Source organism: Cervus elaphus, chromosome 30, assembly GCF_910594005.1.
Source record: "Cervus elaphus chromosome 30, mCerEla1.1, whole genome shotgun sequence".
NCBI classification, from domain to species: domain Eukaryota; kingdom Metazoa; phylum Chordata; class Mammalia; order Artiodactyla; family Cervidae; genus Cervus; species Cervus elaphus.
This window is the reverse complement of record NC_057844.1, coordinates 72,392,573-72,417,278: the sequence shown is the minus strand read 5'-3', so window position 1 is coordinate 72,417,278 and position 24,706 is coordinate 72,392,573. Positions and strand designations below refer to the sequence as shown.

Sequence of the window (24,706 nt, the reverse complement as noted above, 5' to 3'; positions counted from 1 at the left end):
AATTACTTTCAAAGTAATGTTGTGTTGATTTTTGGTAAAAGAGTGTGGGAAAGTTGTCTTAAATGTTCGAGAGTCTCCTGTTTTAACTTTGTACCAAATACATGTTTTCTTCAGTGTATTACCTGTATAGGGGGAAAAAGTAGACAATAAAAGCCATCTTGCTATATACTCGAGGCCAATTAGGAATATGTACCAAATGACGGAGGGCAGATGTTGATAAACATTGATTATTTTGAATCTTGAGATTCAAGTTTCCACTGGGCCTCTTGCTTATTGCAAAAATTCACACAGGGGAGCAAGGGAGCCAGGCACAGTGTATGGAGGGTGAGGGCAGGTTGCTTTCTGGTTCTGTCCCTGCTACTAACTAGCTGTGTGATGTCAGATAGGTTAATAGACTCTGTTGGGCTTAGCTTCTGCCTCTGTAAACCGAGGTGGTTAAACCGGGTGACCTGTAAGTTTCAGTAACAAGCCAGCCCTCTGTGCCTCTAGGACTTTGTACTTGCCTCCAGAAGACCAAAGCCTCATGAGTGAAATGAACTCTCAACCAGTTGGGAAATTGATAATTAGCAAGGTTCTACCTCCTACTAAATATAGCTGGTTAACTGAAAGCAATTATTGCAAATATAATTATGTGCATATCCTTTCCTGAATTAGCAGAAACTTGAGTTAATAAATAGTTGGTTACAGCCCTGAGATCATAGTGGCTCAGGTTGTGTCATTTCTGCCTCCAAAGTTAGCTAAAATTCTCTTCAGCTGAACCTGAACTTTTTAAACGCTTCTATTTTTAAACCACACTAATTGGACTATAGACGTCCCAGGTGGAACAGTGGTAAAGAATCTGCCTGCCAATGCAGGAGGCACAGGTTTGATCCCTGGGTCAGGAAGATCCCCTGGAGAAGGGAATGGCAAGCCACTGCAGTGTTCTTGCCTGGAAAATTCCATGGATGGAGGAGCCTGGCGGGCTACAGTCCATAGGGTCACAAAGAGTCAGACATGACAGAGCACAAAGCCAAGCCAATTGGATTGTTCAGTTCTAGTTGGGTACATATGAAGAAAGAAACGATAAAAAGAAACAACCCCTAAACTGCAGAGAAATTTCAAATGGTTTTCAGGAATTTACTTCTTAGTGTGATTTCCCCCCACTGATATTATGACTTCTGATACAGTTATGAAATAATGATATATTTTGCCACAAAATAAAATATTTATTTTTTGTTAGTAACCAAGATTTTCAGTGCAAGAAAAAAAGAGATATACATATCAAATCAAAGAGGTTAAATAAAAACCCTGTAGCCTAAATTTGATTTAGAAATATTAGTAAGAATACATGTGTTTTCTGTTTTTTAAAAAAATATTCTTTCTAGCCCTGCCTTTTACAAAGGCCTAGATACCTTGACTAACCCATAGCAATGAACACCTTTAGCATCTAGACTGTGCTACTAAATAACATTTTCCACTAAAAGGAACAGAGCTCCTTAGAGAAATGGCTGATCAAGGTCAAGGATGAACCCCGAATATCTTGTCATACCAGCAAGCCAAGGAACTATCAAAGACCACAAGGTCGTGCCCCAAAGACTTAGGGTCTAAACTGAAGAAATAGAGATCTCTGTAGGCCAGAGGTTATACAATTTCAGCACGAAAAGGAATAAGATCTACAAAGAATTGAAGCACAATGAATATGTTAAAAATCTGTGAGATCATGTAATTACCCCCCACCCCCCACCACACACACATTTGAAGGAAGGTAGGAATTCAACTCTCTATTCTGAAAACTGGGAACTAAAGAGAGAGGAAAAATAATTGCTCAACCTTTTTACTGCAGAATTATACTGAAGTTGTTATTGAAGGGTAACCAAATAGTTTATGAACTAAATTTCTTTTAGAGGAATTTGACCTAATAAATGAAAAGGGATAATAGAATTGGAATATTGCTATTTTATGACCTCTATTGAACTGATGGATGAAGGCAAATGGTTTTCAATGACTTAAAAGATTAGGTGAAACACGGATAGGAAATTTTACAATGAATGGAACAGGCTATGATACCAGAACCCACCAATGATTCTTAACAAGGCTTCATGAACCTCTTGATAAGATGCAGTGAGAGTTCACAACACTGCCTATGAAGACTTCTTCAAAAACAAACCAAGACAAAACAAAACCTGAACACGATGAAGTCAGCCTAGATCTTACGACCATTTTATAGGAAATACATCCCCACAGGAATATAATTAAAAAAAAAAAAACAAGTATGGGACATTCTACAGATAAATCACATAAAAAAAAGAGAGAGGGTCCAGAACCTATAGATGAAAAGAGATTTAAGAGACACACCAACCAAATGCAATATAGGGAATATAGGGGTCTTATATGGAGACTGATTTATACAAACCAACTGTAAAAATGATAAAATTATGAGAAGTGAGGGCTACATAAAACATTGCTTGGAGATCTGATGGTGTTATGGAAATATTGTAAATTGGGGGAGGTGGCATGATGTTTATGTGACTATGCTTTTTTTTTTTTAAGATTTTTTGATGTGGACCATTTAAAAAAATAATTTTATTTATTTATATTAATAAGACCCAGGCTGTGCTGGGTCTTTGTCGCGGTGCAGACTTGTCTCTCGTTGCAGGGAGCGGGGGCTGCTCTCAGGTTGCGCAAGGGCTTCTCACAGAGGTGGCTTTTCTTGCTGCAGAGCGTGGACTCTAGGGTGCACGGGCTTCAGTGGTGTGGCTCCCCAGCTCTAGACGCAGGCTCAATAATTGTGGCATATGGCACATAGCCCTAGTTGCTTCGCGGCATGTGGGATCTTCCTGGATCAGGGATCGAACCCATCTCCTGCCCTGGCAGGTGGATTCTTTACCAGGGAAGCCGCCAGGGAAGCCCTGTGACTGTGCTTTTTAATGCCCACATTTTTTTCAGATATAGACTGAAATATATGTGGGTAAAATAATTTTAATATCTGACACTTCAAAATAATTCAGGAAGGGTAGGAGTAAGGGTGAGGAGTAGAGTGGATATAGAAAAAACAAAAGTTGCCATGTGTTGATAATTGTTGGAGAGCAGAATATGAGAACATGGGAGCTGATTATATTATTTTCTCTATTTTTGTATTTTATTTCCATAATAAAATTTTTTACAAGTAAATGCTGTTTTTTCAAATGCTTCTCCATTTTTAAGGTACCATTCAAACCAGTTCCCTTTTTGCTATTGCAAATACACTCATCTGCCTCCTAAACTATATGTTTTTAACTCTCTTTATCTTATAAAGAGAATGCTTGTTTAAGTTGTATTTACTTGTAGTGATTTTAAAAATTTTATTGAAATGCATATTCTAGTAAGTAATAAAATGCAGATACCCTCTATTTTGACTAGCAAAGCCCTCCTTAATCAACTCCATTCTATGTGGCAGACAAACTCTTCCAAAGTATAGAAAAAATGAAATATTTTAAAATCCATTTAATGAGACCAACATTACCCTGATAACAAAACCAGACCAAGACATCACACAAAAAAACAAAACCACAACCCTCAGAATGGGAGAAAATATTTGTAAATGAAGCAAACAACAAGGGATTAATCTCCAAAATATACAAAAAGCTCATGCAACTCAATATCAAAAAGCACATGACTTAATTAAAAAATGGATTGACGATCTAAATGTTTCTCTAAAGAAGACATACAGGTGGCTAAAAAGCATATGAAAAGATGCTCAACATCACTAATTATTAGAGAAATGCAAATGAAACGAAAATGGGGTATCACCTCAGATTGGTTTGAATGGCCATCATCAAGAAATCTACAAACAAATGTTGAGAAAAGGGGGTGGAGAAAAGGGAACCCTCCTACATTGTTGGTGGGTTATAAACTGGTGTAGCCACTGTGGAGAACAGTAAGGAGGTTCCTGTAAGAAACTAAAAATAGAGGTACTATATGATGCAGCAATCTCACTCCTGGGCATAGATCCAGAGAAAACCATGGTTTGAAAGGATACATGTATTCCGATGTTCACTGTAGCACTATTTACAATAGCCAAAAATGTGAAAGCAACCAAGATGTCCATCAGCAGAGGAATGAATAAAGAAGATGTGGTACATGTATACCATGGGATATTACTCAACCATAAAAAGGAAAGAAATTGGGTCATTCGTAGAGATGTAGATGGAGCTAGAGACTGTCATACAGAGTAAAATAAGTCAGAAAGAGAAAACAAATATCGTATATTAATGCATATGTATGAAATCTAGAAAAATGCATATATGATCTTATTTGCAAAGCAGAAATAGAGACACAGACATGAGTAAGAACAAATATATGGATACCAAGGGGGAAAGGGAGTGGGTGGGAGGAATTGGGAGATTGGGATCAACACATATACACTATTGAGACCCTTTGTGTGAAATAGGTAACTAATGAGAGCATTCTCTAGAGCATCGGGACCTCTACCTAATGCACGGTGGTGACCTTCATGGGAAGGAAGTCCCGAAGGGAGAGGATATATGTATATGTGTGGCTGACTCATTTTGCTGCTCGGTAGAAACTAACTGGGCAGGAGGAGAAGGGGATGACAGAGGATGAGATGCTTGGATAGCATCACCGACTCCATGGATGTGAGTTTGAGCAAGCTCCGTGAGTTGGTGATGGACAGGGAAGCCTGGCGTGCTGCAGTCCACGGGGTCGCAAAGAGTTGGACACGAGTGAGCGACTGAACTGACAGAGAAACTAACACGACACTGTAAAGCAACCATACTCCAATAAAAATTAATTAAAAAAACATTTAAGTGAAAAAATAAAAAAGTAAAATCATGACTTTCATGCAAATAATAAATGGTCATTATTAATCCATGAGATTTTAAAATGAACTATTATTAATTCATGATGGAATCAGTAAGATAAGATAATTAGTTTTTACAGTCCGTCCCTGACAAACTCCTTGCTATTGCCGTGAGCAGGATCATTGGCACTGCTGTGAGCAGCAATCATTTGTATCACCATTCATTTTCTACAAGTTAACTTCTGCCTTAACAGAGCTGTAAAATAACCTAATTGAAAGACCAAGGTGCTCACCTCTGCAGGATAAAACAACCCTGCAAACCATCATAATCCAGCATTTCACTGAAGTGATATTCTGTAGCTTCTCTCACCCTTTCAGCATCTTTCATAGCTTCTCCCTTCAGTGACGATCATTTTATTAATATCTCCCCATTCCCTCTTCATCCCCATCCCTTGCTTCCTTCCCCCAGATCACAACGAATCCTAGGCTTGGGTAAATGTTCCCTGTGTGTATTATGGACTGTGGGAAAATGCTTGTAAATATTTTATAAAAATGTGGAGGAAAAAAAGGCTGACCTAGAGAAAGTGTTAAGTACTACATGGAAATTGCTTTATAAAGAGTAGGTTCTGTTGTTCTATGTCTCACAGAAGAATAGAGAATTCAAGCATTTGCACTGTAGGAGGAATAGTTGGCTTTGATTTAAACTGCGGCGCAGTGTGAGAGAGTGGAAGGAGCACTCAGGCAGAATTCTAGAGAGTTAATCCTATGACAAGAAAAGCCAAATAATTTAGAGATGGGAGTGAATGGTTATCAATGGGGATGAATGGGGAAGAAAAAAAGTAAAGTGGATTTTTGCATAAATAATGGTCTTGAGAAGTGTCCTTCCCTGTGGAAACTTGAGTCATCTCCAGGGATGAGGATGTGACTAGGAATCAAATCTGCCAGGTTTAAGGTACAGACCTCCTCAAGAAGTGGGAAAATGCATAACTGACAACGATGGAGGTGGACAGGAGATGGGTACAGTGAAATGCTACCTGAAGACAGAGGAGCAGCTGTGGGACCATGATCACATGAGGAAGGCTGGAAAAGGAAGTGGTCTGTAGGGGAATATGATGAGTTCCATTCAGGATCTACTTATGACCTGGTAAATTCATATCTTACGTTTATGTATATCAGCTCCATCTTTCTCTTGTTCCCGCTTTGCTTCAGTCTTCCCTTCAAGTTTAAATCTCTCTTGAAGAATAGAAAGAGCTTGGTTTTCTTTGATCTGACCTCATGACCAAGCAAAATGCCTTACACATAGAAGATATTGAATGGATAGGTGAATGGGTGGATGGATGGATGGATGGATGGATGGATGGATGGATGGATAAGTGGATGAATATTCAAATATTCCTGAGCAGAGGTCTCCCTTTGCTCCTTGGAGTTCCTTAGAGAAAAGTGGGTCAGGAGGAGAGCAGAGGTTGGAAAAGGCTTGCGATCTTTCCAGACAGATGTAAAAGATCAGAAAGAAGAGTTGGCAGAACCTAAAAATAAGTTGTGTTTCAAGAAGTAAAGAGAGTAAAGACAACTAGATTGTCTACTTGGAGTGAAAATAACAAATGTATTTTATACTTATAGAATGTGAAATTAAAATTTAACCTTAAATGACACAGAAATTTATTGCCCCTAATGTCATGTTAACGCCATCCCAGTTTTGTTTTTATTTTTTTCACTTGTCTCTAACTGCTTGGCCTGGTGCAGTCGTTTTTATTGCTCTAGATGGCACCTGTTTTCTTGTCAAAGCAGAGTCTTTCTGCTAAGTCATCCTGAAGTACAACTTAACTTGCAAAATGTGTTCTGTAATTAAATTAAAATCGCAGGATGTTTTGGATTAGAGCAATCTTCTTTCAACCAGACCCGAGGTTAGTAAGAGAGTGTGACCTATCTGGGATAGAATTCCCTCATCCAAAACAAACGGAACATTTCACTGGATTAATTTTCAACTCACTGGGAGATTCTGGGTCCAATTTGCTGAAGATTACATGTAATTTATGATAAGGAATATTATGCATCTAGGGACTTCCCTCATGGTCAGTGGTTAAGACTCTGCACTTCCACTGCAGGAGACCTGGGTTTGATCGTTGGTCAGGGAACTAAGATCCCATGTCTTGTGTGGTGCAGCCAAAAAGTAAAATAAGTCAATATTTTAAAAATTGTCAAAAAAACCCACTACTGTGCATCTTATTTCTATTTATAAATTGTGTGCTATGTATTCCTTATATCAGTATATCACTTGTGTCCGACTCTTTGTGACCCCATGGACTGTGGCCTGTCACGCTCCTCTGTCCATGGGATTTTCCAGGCAAGAATACTGGAGTGAGTTGCCATCTCCTCGTCCAGGGGATCTTCCCGACCCAGGGATCAAACCTCCATCTTCTGTGTCTCCTGCATTGGCAGACAGATTATCGCTGAGCCACCTGGGAAGCCCTACATCAGTAAAATCTATCATAAACATATGTATGTATTTACATGTGCATAGATACATACATATCTCTTTATATCTTTATTTATACTTTATCTGTACTTTTTTTGGGCACTGGTTGTTAACATTTACCAACACACCATTGTCCAAAACCAAAAAACATGATGGATGGTAATAATTGTCATAAGAGAGTTGGACAAGGCTGTGGAATCCCTGGGAGACGGGGATGCTGTCATGGGCTTCATGGAGGCGATGAGGACCAGTGGAGGCTAGAGGCAGAAGAACTTGGGGGAACCATTTTTTGGGAGGTCCTTGGATTTGCTTGTCCCACTGGTCCCTGGGGGAAGAAGGGACCAGTCACAAGGGGGCTGCTGCCTGCCTGAGGTTGTCAGTGTGCTGTGTTTTCTGGAACCCAGGATGAGATTCAGCCTCTGAGAACCACGGTGAGAAGACACGGTGAGCTCAGGAACTATCAACGCCTCTAGACACAGGAATGTTCATCTCCTTCTGTGGCTCCAGGGACTGGTCAGCACAGAACAACCTGGAGACAGAATGGCCTAGGCCCACTGGCAGGAAAAAGTCCACCAGCTAGGGATTTCTGTAAAGGGGAATTTTTTCTTCAACTGGATTTAAAGGCTTGGAATTCAAACTTTATTGTGATGTGGGGGAATGGAATTAGGCCCCCAAATGTCCTTTCGCATTACATGTAACTATGACATGTCCTATGGAGTGTGTCCTCAATATCTATTCATGTTGACAAATTTTCATGGGGGTCAAGCTTTCTGAAGTGCACTAGGACCCTGACATCATTTTCAGGCCCCCTCCCATCCTTCCCTCCTCTCACACACCACCCACTCTGCTATCATCTCCCCTGAGCCGCTAAGATGAGGCCAGAGTGTAGAAAGGACAATACTTCCCTTCTCACCCGGTCATCAACCCCAAAAAAGGGCGGGGAGAGAGGGGGAAGAGCCTGAACAGTGCTGTGGGCTCAGCACCAGCCTTCTTTAAATCGTTGGAGAGGAGGACGAGGTCTTGGTCCCATGTGGCACCAACACTAAAACCTGTCCTGCCTCGGCCATCCTGGCTGTGGTGTCTCTGTGGGAAACACCTGCCCATAGGTGAGCTGAAAGTGTCACCGTCTTGGGGCCCTGGGACAAGCCTCTCTGTGGTTGACATAGGGAGGGAGGGGGAAGGACCCAGGTGGACACAGAGGCCAGCAGTGGTGGAATGTGACCTTGACGAGAAATGAGGGCACTGGATTTCTAGGTGGGAGGAGCTTGTGTGCGGTGATGTCATTGGGAGACATATGCCTAGGGGTCTTTTCTAGAAGCCTTGTTGCATCGAAAGCAAAGTGTGTTCACATAGAGGAAAGGCTGATGGCGTCTGAGGTGGAGCAGTGGTGGTGGTCATGGGACTTGAGCCCTGCTGAGGAGAATCCACGTTCTCCCCCGAGACAAGAGCAAGCAGGAGACGAGATCATCGTAGGCATTACCAGGGAGCTCGGAGATATTTAGGGCAGCAGTCCCTGGAAAAGTCTGGAGTTTTGCCTGGATTCCATTTGAACTGGGGGCAGAAATGTGAAGATTTAGCATTTGTTCCCATAGGCTGGTGTAGTGTAGAATGTAACTTTTACACATAAGAAAAAAAGTATAAGATAAAGATTAAAAAATAAAAAAAAAATTGCATGCTGATTAAGGGAAGAATCAAGATTTGTAAACAGGAAGAGAAGACCTCTCAATTAAGTTACTAAAGATAGCTATAAATGTTTTTTAAGAAGCTAAGAAAGCACAGTTCAGTTGTAGGGGTGGCATGTGGCCAGGCAACAGAGTAATGAGAAAATCCTGACAAGAAAAAATTCAGGAAGGAAATAGCTTACTGATTTCCCCTCCTCATCTCAACCATTTGAGTTAAAGTAAGACCTGTGAAAGAACCACTGTTTCTAGAGAAATCGTCCTCAAACATGTTTTGTAACACAGTTAACCCGAGTGGTACCGGGCTATCTCGAGGAGGTGATGGCTTGTTATTTGGTCTGCTTGCAGTTAAAGGCATTTATGTTTACCCTGCCCCTTTTACCCAGTTGCTTGTAACCTGCAGAAAGTAACCCTCACAGAAAGGGCCTCACAGTCCAGCCCCTCTTCAGAATCCAGCAGATGAGGAGCTGGGAAGCTCTTTTTTCTGCTGACAGTGTTCACACATGGCTGGATGATTTGTGGTCAAGACCAACAGCCACATCCATATCTCAGAGTCACTAATTACCAAGAGAAGGACTCAGCCTACAACCACTCAGAGGATAGAAAGTTCTCAGAGAGTATGCTCGAATAATCAGAATAATCAGAGCTGTTTTTTTTTTTAATATAAAATCACTTTCTGATTTCTCAGCTATGCCTTTCAAATACAAGCTGTTTTCTATGGCCCTGAGGAGACATTGTGAATGGTGTCTGAGATTTTTCATAATGTTAATATCTGGATGAAATGACCAGGTATGATCTTAGAATGAAGGCAATGATCAGGGATAAGGGCAAAGGTCAAGGAAATGCCCCAAATTTCAAAAGGGTACATTTCAGAAATGGCCATTGGTGTGCTTGATAGCAAACCCCAGATCGATTCTAGAATAGATAACTAAAGAGGTAGTTTTAGAGCTGTTAGTAAGGCAAGAAGCTCTCAGAATTAAACTGGAAGAAGCTCTGTTTTGCAAGCATGAACTGGCAGCACCGGATGGCAAGTCGAAGAGCAGAAAGTCTTTCTCAATCTAGTGCAGCGGGCGAGCGGGGAGGCTGAGCTCAGGTGAACCACAGGCTGAGCCCCAGACAAGCAGACCTTCCTGCAGGGGCAACGGGAGGGTGGCAGGCAGATTCTGCAGGGTTTGGCATTTGACAAGGTGGGGGCTCAGAGGACCCTCGTGGGCTGTATTCCATGGGGTCACAAGAGTCGGACATGACTTAGCGACTAAACCACCACCACTAAGGTGTGCGATCAGCAGTTTGGGAAAAACGAGGAGAAAGTATGCTGCATCCTCTTGGATTTGGAAATCCAGGGGTGAGTGTGGAACTGGGTGGAAGATGTCTTTACCTCTAGAGGAGGAGCTCCACAGAGACCACATGGAGTATGCAGGAAGCTTTTATATGATATTAAACTGTGAAAGTGAAAGCCGCTCAGTCGTGTCTGACTCTTTGGGACCCCCATGGACTATACAGTCCGTGGAATTCTCCAGGCCAGAATGCTGGAGTGGGTAGCTGTTTCTGTCTCCAAGGGATCTTCCCAACCCAGGGATCGAACCCAGGTCTTCTGCACTGCAGGCAGATTCTCTACCAGCTGAGCCACCAGGGAAGCCTGATATTAAACAGGGAGATGACCAAATCAGGATTCAAAATAGTCTTAAAGGCTTAATTTGTTGGTTTGAGAAAACAACCACCACAATAATAGTAAACTCATTTGTTAGCTCATTTAATTTTTTCATAAGGGAGATATTATCATCCTCATTTTACAGGAAAAGAAACTGAAACACGAGAGGTTAAGTAACTAGACCAAAGTCACACAGCTGATAATGGTAAACCTAGGATTTGAACAGGAAGTCAGGTTTCAGGTTCTGCTCTCTGGAAGGAAGAAGGAAGGAAACTGATGGTCATGGTGTATTTACAATCTGCCAGACACCAAATTCCCCCAAGGGAATACTTAGGAAGCTGGAAGGCCTGGAAGGAGATCAAATGATTTAAAGTAGGACCTGGTAAAAGATGACGGTGATGTTATAAAAGGTTATTTCTAGGCACTGCCCAGGCCTAGGAAGGCATCTGAGGATAAGGCAGGAATATGGCTTTTCTGTGCTGACCCCAGATCTACGTGAATTATTTGTTGCTATGGCCTGGATGAATGGTGATCAGTCATGTCTATTCATTGGTTCCACATTTCTGTCTGTGAAAATCTTGGTCTCTAAGTCTGTCTTTTGACTCTGCTGACTGTGGTGTGGGATATAGGTGAGATGTCTACATGGTGAGTTGCGAGTGTGTGTGTGATGTGTAGAAGTGTTTGCATGGTGAGAGTTTGTATGGACATGTAGTTAGCTGTGGAACCAGCTGTGTCTGTGGGCATGCCTGTGCCCACATAGTGTGAGCACTCTGGTGTGAGTCTGTCTTATGATTCTAGAGTAACTGGAGCACAGGCTGGATGGCTCACCACCCTGGGCAATGACAGTCTCCCCACCCCTAGCACTCCCGAGAGACTAATGGAGCAGGAAGCAGAAGCAGAAAGAGCCCTATAAAGCAGAGGGTAGTTACTGCTCCCTAAGAACCTTTGGGTGCCCTTACAGGACAGCATTGGAATAGAAGTTCCCTGGGGAGGGCGCTATGGTCTCCTAACCCTTCCAGTACTGACTTGAATCTGAAATAGAGGGAGTTAGGATAGTTCAGTTCAGTTCAGTTGCTCAGTCATGTCCAACTCTTTGTGACCCCATGGACTGCAGCATGCCAGGCTTCCCTGTCCATCACCAACTCATGGAGCTTACTCAAACTCATGTCCATTGAGTTGGTGATGCCATCCAATCACCTCATCCTCTGTCATCCCCTTCTCCTCCTGCCTTCAATCTTTCCCAGCATCAGCGTCTTCCAATGAGTCAGTTCTTCGCACGAGGTGGCCAAAGTATTGGAGTTTCAGCTTCAACATCAATCCTTCCAGTGAACACCCAGGACTGATCTCCTTTAGGATGGACTGGTTGGATCTCTTTGCAGTCCAAGGGACTCTCAAGAGTTTTCTCCAACACCACAGTTCAAAAGCATCCATGAAAAAAAAAAAAAAGAAACACAAAAGCATCCATTCTTCATTGCTCAGCTTTTTTTGTAGTCCAACTCTCACATCCATACATAACTACTGGAAAAACCATAGCTTTGACTAGATGGACCTTGGTTGGTAAAGCAATGTCTCTGCTTTCTAATATGCTGTCTAGGTTGGTCATAGCTTTTCTTCCAAGAAGCAAGCATCTTTTAATTTCGTGGCTACAGTCACCATCTGCAGTGATTTTGGAGCCCCCCAAAATAAAGTCTGTCACTTTTTCCATTGTTTCCCCATCTAGTTGCCATGAAGTGATGGGACCAGATGCCGTGAGTTAGGATAACATGGGTATTTTCCCAGATGAGATAAATCAATTCTAGATAATTCTCTAAATAGCATCTGTTGGCTTCTCTTTATGGCTCCATCTCCTACTTAGACCATCACCCACTGCATTCCCTTTGTTAACTGGACCGTGGAAGTGATTCCTGCTTCACTCCTTCCCACCCACATTCGCACACCTTGGAGAATAGTCCTTCCCAAGGTAGAGGGTAGGAGAGAAGCCTGTTCTGGTAAGGAAATAGAACCTGGGGCAGGAGAATCCGCTGGGCAAACCAGCAGGCAGTCCAGCGAGCTGGGACTGGAGCTCAGAGTTGAGAGCTGGCATTGGGTCAGGACTGAGTGGCCTGGCAGCTTGCAATTCGTGGGTGGGACAGTCATGAGTCAGATGTACTGTCTGGAGCCCAGACATCAGTTGGCAGAGCAAAATGTGATGTCTGAGGTTCAGGTTTCAACAGGAGAGAGGTTTTATTGTTTTGTTCCAGAAAGTGGAAGGCTGATCATAGTGGAAAGAGCACATAGCGAGGGTGCAGGACTGAGGAGGGTCCTGACGCCCACCGTAGAGACTCAGCTTCCCTGGGGACATTTGTAAGAGTCCTACAGAGCAGGTGAAACCCCCCAGACATGACTGGCTGGAGGTTTGTTGGTAAATGAATGAGAGCATCTCCTGTGGTCAGACAGGGAGAAAATAGCCTTCATTTTCCTGCGCTGACTGAGAGTCACATTTGTGTTCTGCAGAAAATGCGTCTCCCAACAAGGTGACTGCTTTGGCTGTTATAGTCATGGACTATGTTTGGTTCATATAAAGCAAAAATATTGATTCAAAGAAATCCAGTTAAAGGCAAGACTTGTGCTCTTATATCTGCCCCTCCCCCCAGCCACTAGGTCTTACTCTATGCCTGGATTTAGCAAGAGTCCTTCCTTTCTCTGCAAGGGTTAGGGGGCACACCCCTAGGGCTTGCTTAGGACCTTTGAAGTTATCAGTTCAAGATAGAGAATTGCATGATTATTATATCAATTCTAACATACCTTAATATATTGATTTAAATATAATAACATTACTATAACATTTACTACCTTAATTCATGTTCCCTTCTGGACTGTGAACAATTTCCAGGGCAGACAGGTCTTTTTATTATTTTGTTCCAAAGTAATCAGCATGGAGCTCATGAGTTGTCCAAAAATAAGTCAATACGCAAATCAGAAATACTGATGTTTAAATATTCTCTTTCTACTTAGATGTCACAGAATCTCAGATCTCAAACTGGAATTGACCTGAGGGATTACCTAGTCTGTCTTTCTGGGCTTCCTAAGTGGCTCAGTGGTAAAGAATCCACCTGGCAATGCAGGAGACCCAGGTTCAATCCCTGGGTTGGGAAGATCCCCTGGAGGAGGAGATGGCAACCCACTCTAGTATTCTTGCCTGGAGAATCCCATGGACAGAGGAGTCTTGCGGGCTACAGTCCATAGGGTCGCAAAGAGCTGCACATGACTGAGTGACTGAGGATGCACACAGTCTGTATTTCCAGCCAGTGCAGGAATTATTTCTACCGCCTTTTAACAGAGGACCAATAGCAGCCTCCTCTGGATACTTCTAACCAGTTCTTTGTGGGACAGCCTGTTCCATCATTGGGGAACTCAGAAATTTCTCCATAGCTCCTGTGAATCTGATTCCCTAGTATCATCTACCCATCGGTCCTACTCATCTTCTTCCCATTCCTCAGTCCCTCCTGCACCCAGCATATATTTTTTTTCCTTTTTCCAGGTGAAACAATTGCTCATGTGAATTTATTTCAAGACCTTCCATCCTCCTGGTTACTTTCCTCTCAAATCAATGAATATGGTTTGTATTTGTGTTCCTTAAAGTATGGTGCCCAAGTCAGCCCTATGCAATTTGACTGCAGAATATGGGGAGCATATGGGGAGAATATGTCTTCTAACTTGAACATTCTTATGCTATTAATGGCACTTCAGATTGCATTAATCCTTATGGCTGCCACCTTTTTCTGTTGTTCTTTATTAAACATCTAAAAAGCACAATTTTTTAAAATTCAGTTCAGTCAACTATTATCTTTCATTCTATCCAATTGATGTTTAAAGCCAGACATTACGTTGAGGATCTGATTGCTTGAGATCTTGGTATGTACTGGAAAACACTGTTCTGGGAGAAGGGATGGAACTTAAGTTTGGGACCTGCTCTGTAGCCAGCTTCTTCTTCAGCTGCCAACAAGCCTCTGGGCAGGAACCTCAGTGCATCCATGACCCCTTCATCCCTCATGAGTCACCAAGTTAGTTGGTCTTATGAGCTCTACCTCTAAGCACCCTCCTTGTTGGTTCCCAATGCTGCCCTCTTGGTTCAGGTTCTCACATGAAATACTGCAGGATCTTTCTGAAATGCAAGTCCCTTCAGAAATTCTCTGCTCAGAATGTTTCAGTGGTTTTCCAGCTCCTCTAAGACAAAGTTTAAATCCCCTAATGAAGCTTAAAGGTCTCTTCACAAGTTCCCTTCTCTCTGCACCTGCACCCCATCTGAACCTTCTCCTGCATGTCTACGTGTCAGCCTTTCCGATGTGCTTGCTGGTCCCTGATGCATTTGGCTCCTCCTGCCTTGAGGTCTTTGCTTGTAGATGCTTCAGGCCCTACTCTGAGTTCTCTGCACAAATCAATTCACTTCCTTCTCACCACGGCCCTCTAAAGTAGATAATATTACTAATTAATAATAATATTAATTATATTTAATTAATTAAATAGTAGTATAATATTACTTCCATTTTACAGACAGGAGAGCTCATACTTTAAGCATTTTTGCCTGGAGTCACACAGTTAATAAATTGTAGAGCTGGATAATTCCCCTGACCTGAAATGCCCTCCCTTCCTTTCTCTGGGCCAACTTCTACCCATCTTTCAAGTCAGTTCAAGCAATAGCTTTTCTGGGAAGTCTGCCTATGCCCTGAACTTAACCCCAGACAGCACTTACCGTCCTGGGCTAATCGCTTGCTAAATGATAATCTCTAAGCAGTATATCTGCAGGGGATAGATAGGCCTGTGTCCTGTCCTCACTTTGTCTCCATATGCTGCCCTGGGAATCTAATGAATGGGAAGGAGCTCATTAGCGAATAAGCAAATTAACTACTCAGAGGATTCCTTTTGTAGTTGTAATATGATGCCATGGCCATTTGCCAAACTGTTAATTTTGGTCATCAGTTTTTTCCTGTAATGTGTAAAAAAATTTGGTCCAAGGTTAATTGTAGACCAGTTGTCTCCTGGAAGTCTGCTCAATTATCCTGGCTTGCCCGGAGCCAGCACACGAGATCCCACCCATGACAAGGTCATGAGGAGAAGACCTGACAAGCAAGACAGATCAGGACCTCAGGGATTTCGAAAAGCTGCCCCGGCGCTCACCTTAAAGATGATCTCTGTCTTTCTGATGCTTGCTGTATTAGACTACTCCCTTTTCTGTGACACAGGTAGAAGGCCTTCCCTGATCTCTTTCCAAACAGAATCAACTTAGAACTTTAATCAATATGTCCCCTGGACGGCGGTATCCTATAAGATTATCCTGGATGAAAGGAGTGTTTCAATTTAGACTCCTTTGCTGGCATTCTAGCCTGCTTGGCAAATGCGTACTAATGCACATGACTGCTCACAACACCTTAATCATGAACAGCATAAAGAACCTGATCACATAAAGGCCCTAATAGGCACAGAGCCCTTCGGGGGTGAGGAAGCCCTATTAGAGAACATAAAAATTTATTCTAAAAGTGGTTAGAGTTAAAGATTTAGAAAAATAAGAGTTTAGAATTGTTAATTTTAACTAGGAATGATAAACAGGGGCTGCCTCACCCGAGCTGCAGAGTCTTTGTGTGGTAAACCTTTTACATAAATTTAACTGATAACTTCTGCAAAAGGACTGACCTTTGTGTTCAACAAAGAATAGATTATGGAAAACAGCTTTGCATTCACCTAGGTCATAAAATGTCAATAGGCCCCAAGGCCAGAAGATAATGTACAAGACTCTCACAAAGAAGTATGCAGAAAACACCCTGGTTTCATGAAGGATAATCTGATGTAATATTAAACTATCTTCCCCTTAAAAATGTACTAACTTAGAATATAAAAGCTATGGTAAAAAATAAAGATTTGCCAGACTCTGCCTCATACCCCCAGTCTGGTCTCTCTCTCTCTGTCTCTGTCTCTCTCTCGCCGACGCCGTTCATCCTGAGGGTACCCCTGGATCCTGCTGAGGCTGGACCCCAGCACTGGCTTTATTCAAGAGCATTACTGCTTTCTGAAGTGCTCTGCAAATGTCTAAAAATGCATAACAGCGGTGGGTTCTAAAGCTACCAGTCCCAGCATGCTCTTTGCTCAGATGCCCTTTGAGTTCATCTCCTTGAGGATGCGAATTAGTCTGTGGGTGAGTCAGGGAATCAGAGCAGAAGAGACTCACCGGCGCCAGCTGGCCACACTTGGGGTCAGATGGGCAATGAGCAACAGAGGAGCACTGGACCTGGCAAGAAATACACCTGAACCTTTTCTACACAAAATATTCACCACAAGAAAATAAAGACTGATAATCAGATAAGCATGAGAAGCCATAAAGGGGAGGGGGGATGGCAAAGCACTTGCCTTCCTGACCTATCTATGCAAACACCACCAAAGGATTTCATAGCCATGCTGTATTTACTGTATTTTCTTGTTTTTTAAATTATTTATTAGGCTGTGTTGGGTCTTAGCTGCAGCACATGAGATCTTAGTACATCTTTCATTGCCATGCACAGACTCTCTAGTTATGGCACACGAGTGCCGGAGCATGCAGGCAGGCTTAGCTGTTTATCAGAGCTCAAACCCACGTCCCCTGCATGGCAAGGCAGAATCTCAACCACTGGACCATCAGGAAAGCCCCTGTATTTTCTTGCTTTTTGCATTCTCGGTGCTCTGGCATCCAGGGCATGGCTGTGGCAGGTAGGAGAGGGGGATACCAAGGCCAGTGGATTCTTAGAGATAAAATACACGTGCCGCTTTCAGAGACAAAGCAGCTAACCCAAAGCCCACACTCCAGTAATCTCCTTGATCAAGCTTTCATACGTCAAGCCAATGTTCCTCCATCGTGATCAACCCGGGGCGGGTACCAGAAAACTCAATAAAAGATCTTGCCTATGTTTTCCTCTCACTCCTCAGCCTCTTGACTGACTCTAATGCTTCCTAGCCTGGCCCTGTGTGGGTTACCAGGCTCCTACTTCTGGGGATCTGTGAGTATGAAAACTTCCTCCTCAGTGGCATTTCATGTCTGTGTGTCTTACCATCCCTGATTAAAACAAATTCCAGGCACATTTAAAAATACATACTTGCCTATTTCATGCAATAGGGCTTCCCAGATGGCGCTAGTGGTAAATAACTCACATGCCAATGCAGGAGATGTAAAAGACATTGGTTCAATCCCTGGGTTGAGAAGACCCCCTGGAGAAGGAAATGGCAACCCTCTCCAGTATTCTTGCCTGGAGAATTCCATGGACGGAAGAGTCTGGCGGGCTACAGTCTATGGGGCTGCAAAGGGTTGGACACAACTGAGCATACACACACAAAGAGGATTCTTTTTCTTGATCTTCCCACAAATTTTGGTATGTAACTAATATCATCATCTTCTCAGTGAGAAAGGGAAACAATGAATTTAAGTAGCTTATTTGTGCATGCGTGTCACACAAAAAATTAGTGGCAGAGCTGGGACTTCAATGCAGGTTTTAGGCTGGTACAAACCCTAGACATTTCCCCCCAAATTCTATAGACAACCATACAAAGTTATAAATATGCTCTCCTGTGAGTCTCAGTTACTCTGTAAAATGGGAACTACAGAGTAACATCTTTTGGATGAATATGATCATGTATGTGAAATCACTTTGTAAAATGCAAATGTGAATCAAATCAGTAAATTAAACTGTCTGTCACAAAGTTTTTCCTAGTGCTCAGAACCAGGAATATTTGAGGAAACTTTGTCTATTTTTGACTGCCCAGGATACAAATAGGCTTTCCCAATGGCTCAGCAGGTAAAGAATCTGCCTGGAATGCAAGAAGCTCAGGAGACACAGGTTCCATCCCTGGGTTGGGCAGATCCCTTGGAGAAGGAAATGACAACCCACTCCAATATTCCTGCCTGGAAGATCCCATGGACAGAGGAGCCTGGTGGCCTACAGTGAATAGGGTTGCAAAGAGTCAGACACAGCTGAGCATGGCATGGTAATGGTAGGAGCATACAAACACATCCTAGGTCTGGTGGGGCTCTATTTCCCACCATGAAGCCCAAAGGGGGCCTTTTCTCCCCACTTCAGCAGATGCAATATGTGATTGACAGAAGGAACAGGTCCACGTCGGTGGTGAGAAACTGACTTCGACACAAAGAAGGTCCTGGCTAATGATGTGCAGTGAATCCTAACCTGTAGGATAAACTTTAATCCAATGAACACAATAGCCTTCACTTTGTTATAAATATGACATAGGGTGTGCGACAAGGGATCAGAGGCCTCCTATTTGGTTTTGGATCCCAGGTAGCAGCTACTACCGTCCTGGCTAGAAACAAATAGATGGAGCAGAAGAAATGGTCACCTTCCTACCACTGAGATGTGAGCTCTCCTGGCATCGAAATCTGTATTCATAGGAATGATTGCCACCCTTCATGGTGCACGACTCTCTGCCAGGCACTGTACAAGGCGCTTTGTCTATGTTCTCTCGTTTCATCACCATTTCACAGGTAAGAAAAACCAAACACGACAAAACAAGAGACACAGCCTAGAGTGGATATTGCATCTAAAGACAATGCAGTGCTTTGAAATTGAGTCAAGAAGCTTTCAGGCCACAGTGAGGACTGAAATACAAGTGTTCCTACGACCTGAAGCAGAAGCTCCAATACTCTGGTCACTCGATGTGAGGATCTGACTCGTTGGAAAAGACCCTAACGCTAGGAAAGATCACGTTCAGGAGGAGAAGGGGGCGACAGAGGATAAGATGGTTGGATGGTGTCATCGACACAAAGGACATGACTTTGAGCAAACTCCAGGTGATGGTGGACAGGGAAGCCTGGTGTGCTGCAGTTCATGGGGTCACAAAGAGTTGGACACGACTTAGTGACTGAACAACTATGGTAATCTCCTAAAATTGATTCCTTATAACTATAGTAGAAGGGGGCTTATATTTTTCACAACTGGAAATGCCTCTTGTCCAAAGATATGCTGGTTTACATCAATCTTTTAAGGAGGTCATCATTATTAATCTACATGCGTTCCCAAAAATCTGTAGCTATATTGGGTCATCTAAGAGGGTTAGCAACAAGAAGGTATGAGTTTGACAATGAAGTTATGTGAAGAGCAAGGAAAAAAAAATCTGGCAGCTTAAAAAGATTTTCTCTTTTTTCTTTCTTAGAGGAGGCTTAATCTGGCCTAAGATTTGTCTCAAATTGACAGTATAGGCTTAAATCAATTTATTATTTTAAAACACGATATGACCATTTTCATTCCTCTTTGGCTTTCGAGTTTTTTAACTCAATTTGAAATTATTGTGACATTTAAGAGCTTATTGGCACAGAAAGTTTTCCAAACACCTCACTGTTATGCTTTCAAATAAGAATAAAAGAAAAGTAATCAGCATCGTCAGCAATGACTGTGTGAATGAGGAAATCTAAGTTTGTGTGTGCATTTTCTTGAGAATATGAATCAGTGTTCCTGATGTTGAACATACATCTCAATAGTAACCTGTATCTTTGATAAAGATTTTGATTCAGGATGAATAAAGTAGAAAGATTGTGTTAAATGAATTTTACAAATTCTAATTGAAGCATTGGCGGTGAGCAGTTTTCCAAATTACCTCTCATGTGCAGCATACACAGCAGATGTAGAACAGAACACACTATATTTCTATTGAGAAGCAAAGTCAAGAGGATGAAGTTTAAGGGTAGAAGATTGTTTGGATCACCATCAACAATATTTAGAAACAAAATTTCTAACTCCACATTTTCTAAGATACATTTAGGGAAGTAGCTGTTGAAGTCATTATAAAAGGTAACAATGGTTCTTTAGCCCACTTTGGGGCTAAGGTTGATTGCCTATTTTTCACAATAACAAGGTTTCATTAAGGAATAAAGAATGAAAGATAGAAGACCATAAATATATACCAGCTCAGCTGGTAAAGAATCCATCTGCAATGCAGGAGACCCTGGTTCAATTCCTGGGTCAGGAAGATCCGCTGGAGAAGGGAACGGCTACCCACTCCAGTATTCTTGCCTGGAGAATCCTCATGGACAGAGGAGCCTGGTGGGCTACAGTCCATGGGGTCGCAAAGTGTCGGACATGACTGGAGCGACTAACGCACAATGCAGCAGAACACACACACATATATATATGTATATATATAAAGAACGAACCCAGAAAGAACAAAGAAATACACTTACCCACATGAGATATCTTCTACTTGCTGCCCGAGGTGGAAGTGGGCCAAGAGGTCTGTGGAATGACAACCATGTCCCCCACAACACTCTCCTTTAACAGTTTTCCCTGCACCTGGGGAAACCTTCCACAGTAGAAGGAACAATTTTGAAATATCCCAAGATAAGTTTGGAAGTCGGGACTGAAGAGAGATGAGCATTGATTCCTCTAATGAGGGCTTAGGAAAGCCCATGTTATTTGGAGGCCTGTGTCCAAGCTTGAACTGCTCCCTTGATTGTCATTAGAATCTCCTGGATTTAACTAAATATCCTCTCTTTATCCCTTGGCACACATTGTGGACTAATGACATGAATACTTGACACAAAAACCCCTTAAAATATTATGCTTTAGTAACTTCCTGGTTAAAATTTTATTTCATTTTCTCTATTGGGGTCAAGGTTCAGTTTTGCCATTTGATTGTGAAAACTCTATGTATTATAAATTACTGGGGGCAATTTTTAGTATAATAAACCCACAACTTGTGACTGATTTGTAAACACACCTAATAGGCAGAAAACAGATGCAGATAGTAATTCCATAATACAAGCACGTAGCCAATAATTGTTGCCCTGGAGGTATTCCAAGGTATGAAAATATCTTTCTTTGAAGTATAGTTGATTTAAATATCATATTAATTTCAGGTGTACTACATAATGATTTGATATTCTTGTAGATTATACTGAAAAAGCTTTAAATTTTTTCCCTCTTTAGGATACATATACTTGCAATATGTTGCAAGGAACCCCTTGCAATAGTTTCTAATACGCATAAAGTTGAAAGCTCGTCTACGTACATATTTTTGATAAATCCTACTGACAAATACTTCATGGGCATTTTATTTCCCTTAGCTACTTTCAAAAATTTCTTGTCCTGCTATTTTATCACTGAACATAGTTCTTTAAAAATATGGAAACCCCTCTAAAAACTCTTACTCTCTCAATACTATATGTCTTCTCATATGTTCATATCACTGTGAATATATATTATACACACACATATATATGAATATATACACATGTGTGTATGGATTTCATGTTAGAATGGCCTCAGGAAATACAGGGATTTCAGATAACATAGGATCAGGACTTCCCGGGTGGTCCAGTGGTTAAGACTCTGCTTCTACTGCCAGGGGCAAAAGTTGGATCCCTGGATGGGGAACTAAGATCTCCACATGCCAGGTGGTGAGGTCAAAAAAACAAAACAGTATAACATATGGTTTCTGGTGGCGTGTGTGTCCTATATGTGTATATATGGAGTTCTCCATGACACAGGCAAATTGAAACAAGTTTTAAAACAAATCAGTCACTTCGCCCCTTCCCTTGGCATCTATTATTCACATTAGGTATTTCTAACAAAACTGTTTGGCTTTCCTGGTGGCTCAGACAGTAGAGAATCCGCCTTCAAGGCAGGAGACCTGAGTTTGATCCCTGGGTTGGGAAGATCCCCTGGAGAAGAGAACAGTTACCCACTCCAATATTCTGGCCTGGAGAATCTCATGGACTGTATGGTCCATGGGGGTCACAAAAAACGGGACACGACTGAGTGACTTTCACCATATCCATAAAGTTATTCTTAATTTTCCTTTGCCATATAAAAGGCATGATTTAATTCTTTCAGCCAACACTCACACACATCATCCGTCTTAGGCAAATCTTGGCACTTGGATTAAGCACCCAGCTAACAGCAGACTGTACACAGACACTTGAGCGCCTTGAAGGGAAAAGGGACATTTTGCTTCCACCCCAAACAAAGCTATTATATTTACCTTCTACTTTGAAGATAGTAAAGTGCGGTCGGCAGTGGAAAGAACCCAACGCGTTACCTGCGCAGTTCATCCAGAGCCCCTGGTAAACCCAAGTGGCCGTTATCACCGAGGATGCTCTGGTGGTTACTTTCCACTCATTGGACGCGGTGGCCGCGACGAGAGCGCCAAAGCCCCCGACGCCGAACACCAGAGCCGAGATCTGAGCCCTGGACATGTCGCTCAGGCGTCTCCGGGGACACTGTCCAGACAGATGGCAGCCGTGGTCTAGGCATGCAGCGGGCACGACCCGCGTGGACCAGCGTTGCACCGAGTTAATGCGGGTAGGTTACAGCACTTCATGCTCGGATGGGCTGAGGAAGGACCGGAATTTAGGATACAGTCTGATTTACCGATGGCATTTTAGAAGTAGCCAAAGACGATCTTTCTACACGGGTATTTACTAAAACTTTGTAGACCAATTCTAAAGGTTTTGAGTTCGCAGATTTTTTTCCCCCTAGCTCCGTAGTTAATGCTTAATTTTCTGTTAGTCTGAAGCTTAACGAACCATGGAATGACCAGATATTACAAAGTACAAATTATACAGTAACAGTGAAGGCTTACTTGACCCATTGCTTAGTTTTGTGTGTTTCTGAGTCTTACATAAACGGAATCATTGTGTAGGTTTCTTCTGTAACCTATTTTTTCCCCCCACACATTGTAAATGTGCAATTTATCTGTGTTCCAGAATGTAGCTATAGTTCATAAATTGAGAGCAGAATATAGTATTTCATTAGATGAATTTTACTGGGTTATACCATCGTTTTGAATCAGTACTTTGAAGATACAACTCATTTTTAGTTGGCTTCTGTAGTTTTTGAGAAACTGAGAGCCTGATTTGTCATTTCTGTGTAGATTAATCTGTGTTTGGCTGGTTTTAAGATTGTTTCTTTGGTTTTGGCAGTTTCACTAGTTTTCTAAGTGTGGATTTTTCTTTTTTAAATCTTTAGGATTTACTGATCTTGAAGCTGATGCTCTTTCATCAGTTCTGGAGAACCATTAGTCTTTCCTCTCTCTAGGAATCACCTCTGCCCTTATCCTTTATCTCCTTCTGTGACTCTGATAAGATGTATTTTTTACTTTGTTCTATATCTCAAACTCCCTTTAACATTTTTTACCTCTTTATTGCTCCATGCTGCATTCTGGGAATTTTTTTTCAGACATATGTTCTGATTTTAAAAAATTTATCTTTGGCTATGTAAAACTCTTAAAAAAAAGTTCTAGAATTTCCATTTTATTCATCAAATCTGCCTATTTCTTTTTTTCTAACCTCTTGTTCTTTAGTCAAAATTCAGAAGCCACGTTTTATCTGTTAGTATTAGAGATGTTTGTCGTTTATTTTTATTTATTTTAGGCTGTGCTAAATCATTGTTGCAGCATGGGTTTTTCTCTTGTTGGGGTGAATGGGGGCCCCTCTCCAGTTCTGGTGCATGAGCTTCTCATTGCGGTGGCTGTTCTTGTTTTAGAGCACAGACTCTCGGGTGAGAGGGCTCAGTAGCTTCAGCCCTGGGTCAGAAGTTGTGGCTCCCAGGATCTAGACCACGGGCTCAGTAGTTGTTCACAGACTTAGTTGTCCTGAGGCATGTGGGATCTTCCTGGATCAGAGATCAAACCAATGTCTCCTGCCCTGGCAGTGGATTCTTTACCACTGAGCCGTCCAGGAAGTCCCTAAAGAGGCTTATTTTATTTGTATCTCATTATATCTCTTATCTTCTTTGTATCTCATTATTCTCATTTCTGTGGTTTTTGCAGGTTGGATTGGTTTTAGTTTCCCTAAAACTTCTAAAAGTTTGACCCTCTTACTCATGGTGGTTTGTTAAAACAGATGCTTTGTGATTTGTAATTGTGAGCTCACATTCATTGCAACTTTACTCATGGAAATGAAAGACAGGAAGGTAGAGAGGCAGGAAGGAGGGAGAGGAGGGAGGCAGAGGGAAAAGGATGAATACAGCCTAGCTTGGAAGAGCAATGAATGGACTAAGGTTTCCTGGGAGGCAGAAACTCTAGGTGGGTCAGGGGAGGGGAGCTGGGAGTACAGTGAGCTGGGCAGGAGTGTGCCCTCTGCTGGTAGCTGCTGAGTGGTGCAGAGAACACCAAGT

The 24,706-nt window shown here is 42.1% G+C and overlaps 1 protein-coding gene across 1 annotated transcript in view; it reads right to left on the bottom strand.

Moving 5' to 3' along the window:
• The window catches only part of CLDN10 (claudin 10), a 91,829-nt gene extending 68,806 nt beyond the window's left edge, over nucleotides 1-23,023 (bottom strand). Inside the window, exon 1 of the mRNA XM_043891836.1 lies at nucleotides 22,572-23,023. Within this exon, the coding sequence (XP_043747771.1) occupies nucleotides 22,572-22,785 (214 nt within the window). The 5' untranslated portion in view covers nucleotides 22,786-23,023. The remainder of the gene's footprint in view (nucleotides 1-22,571) is intronic.
• Nucleotides 23,024-24,706: the final 1,683 nt, after the last annotated feature.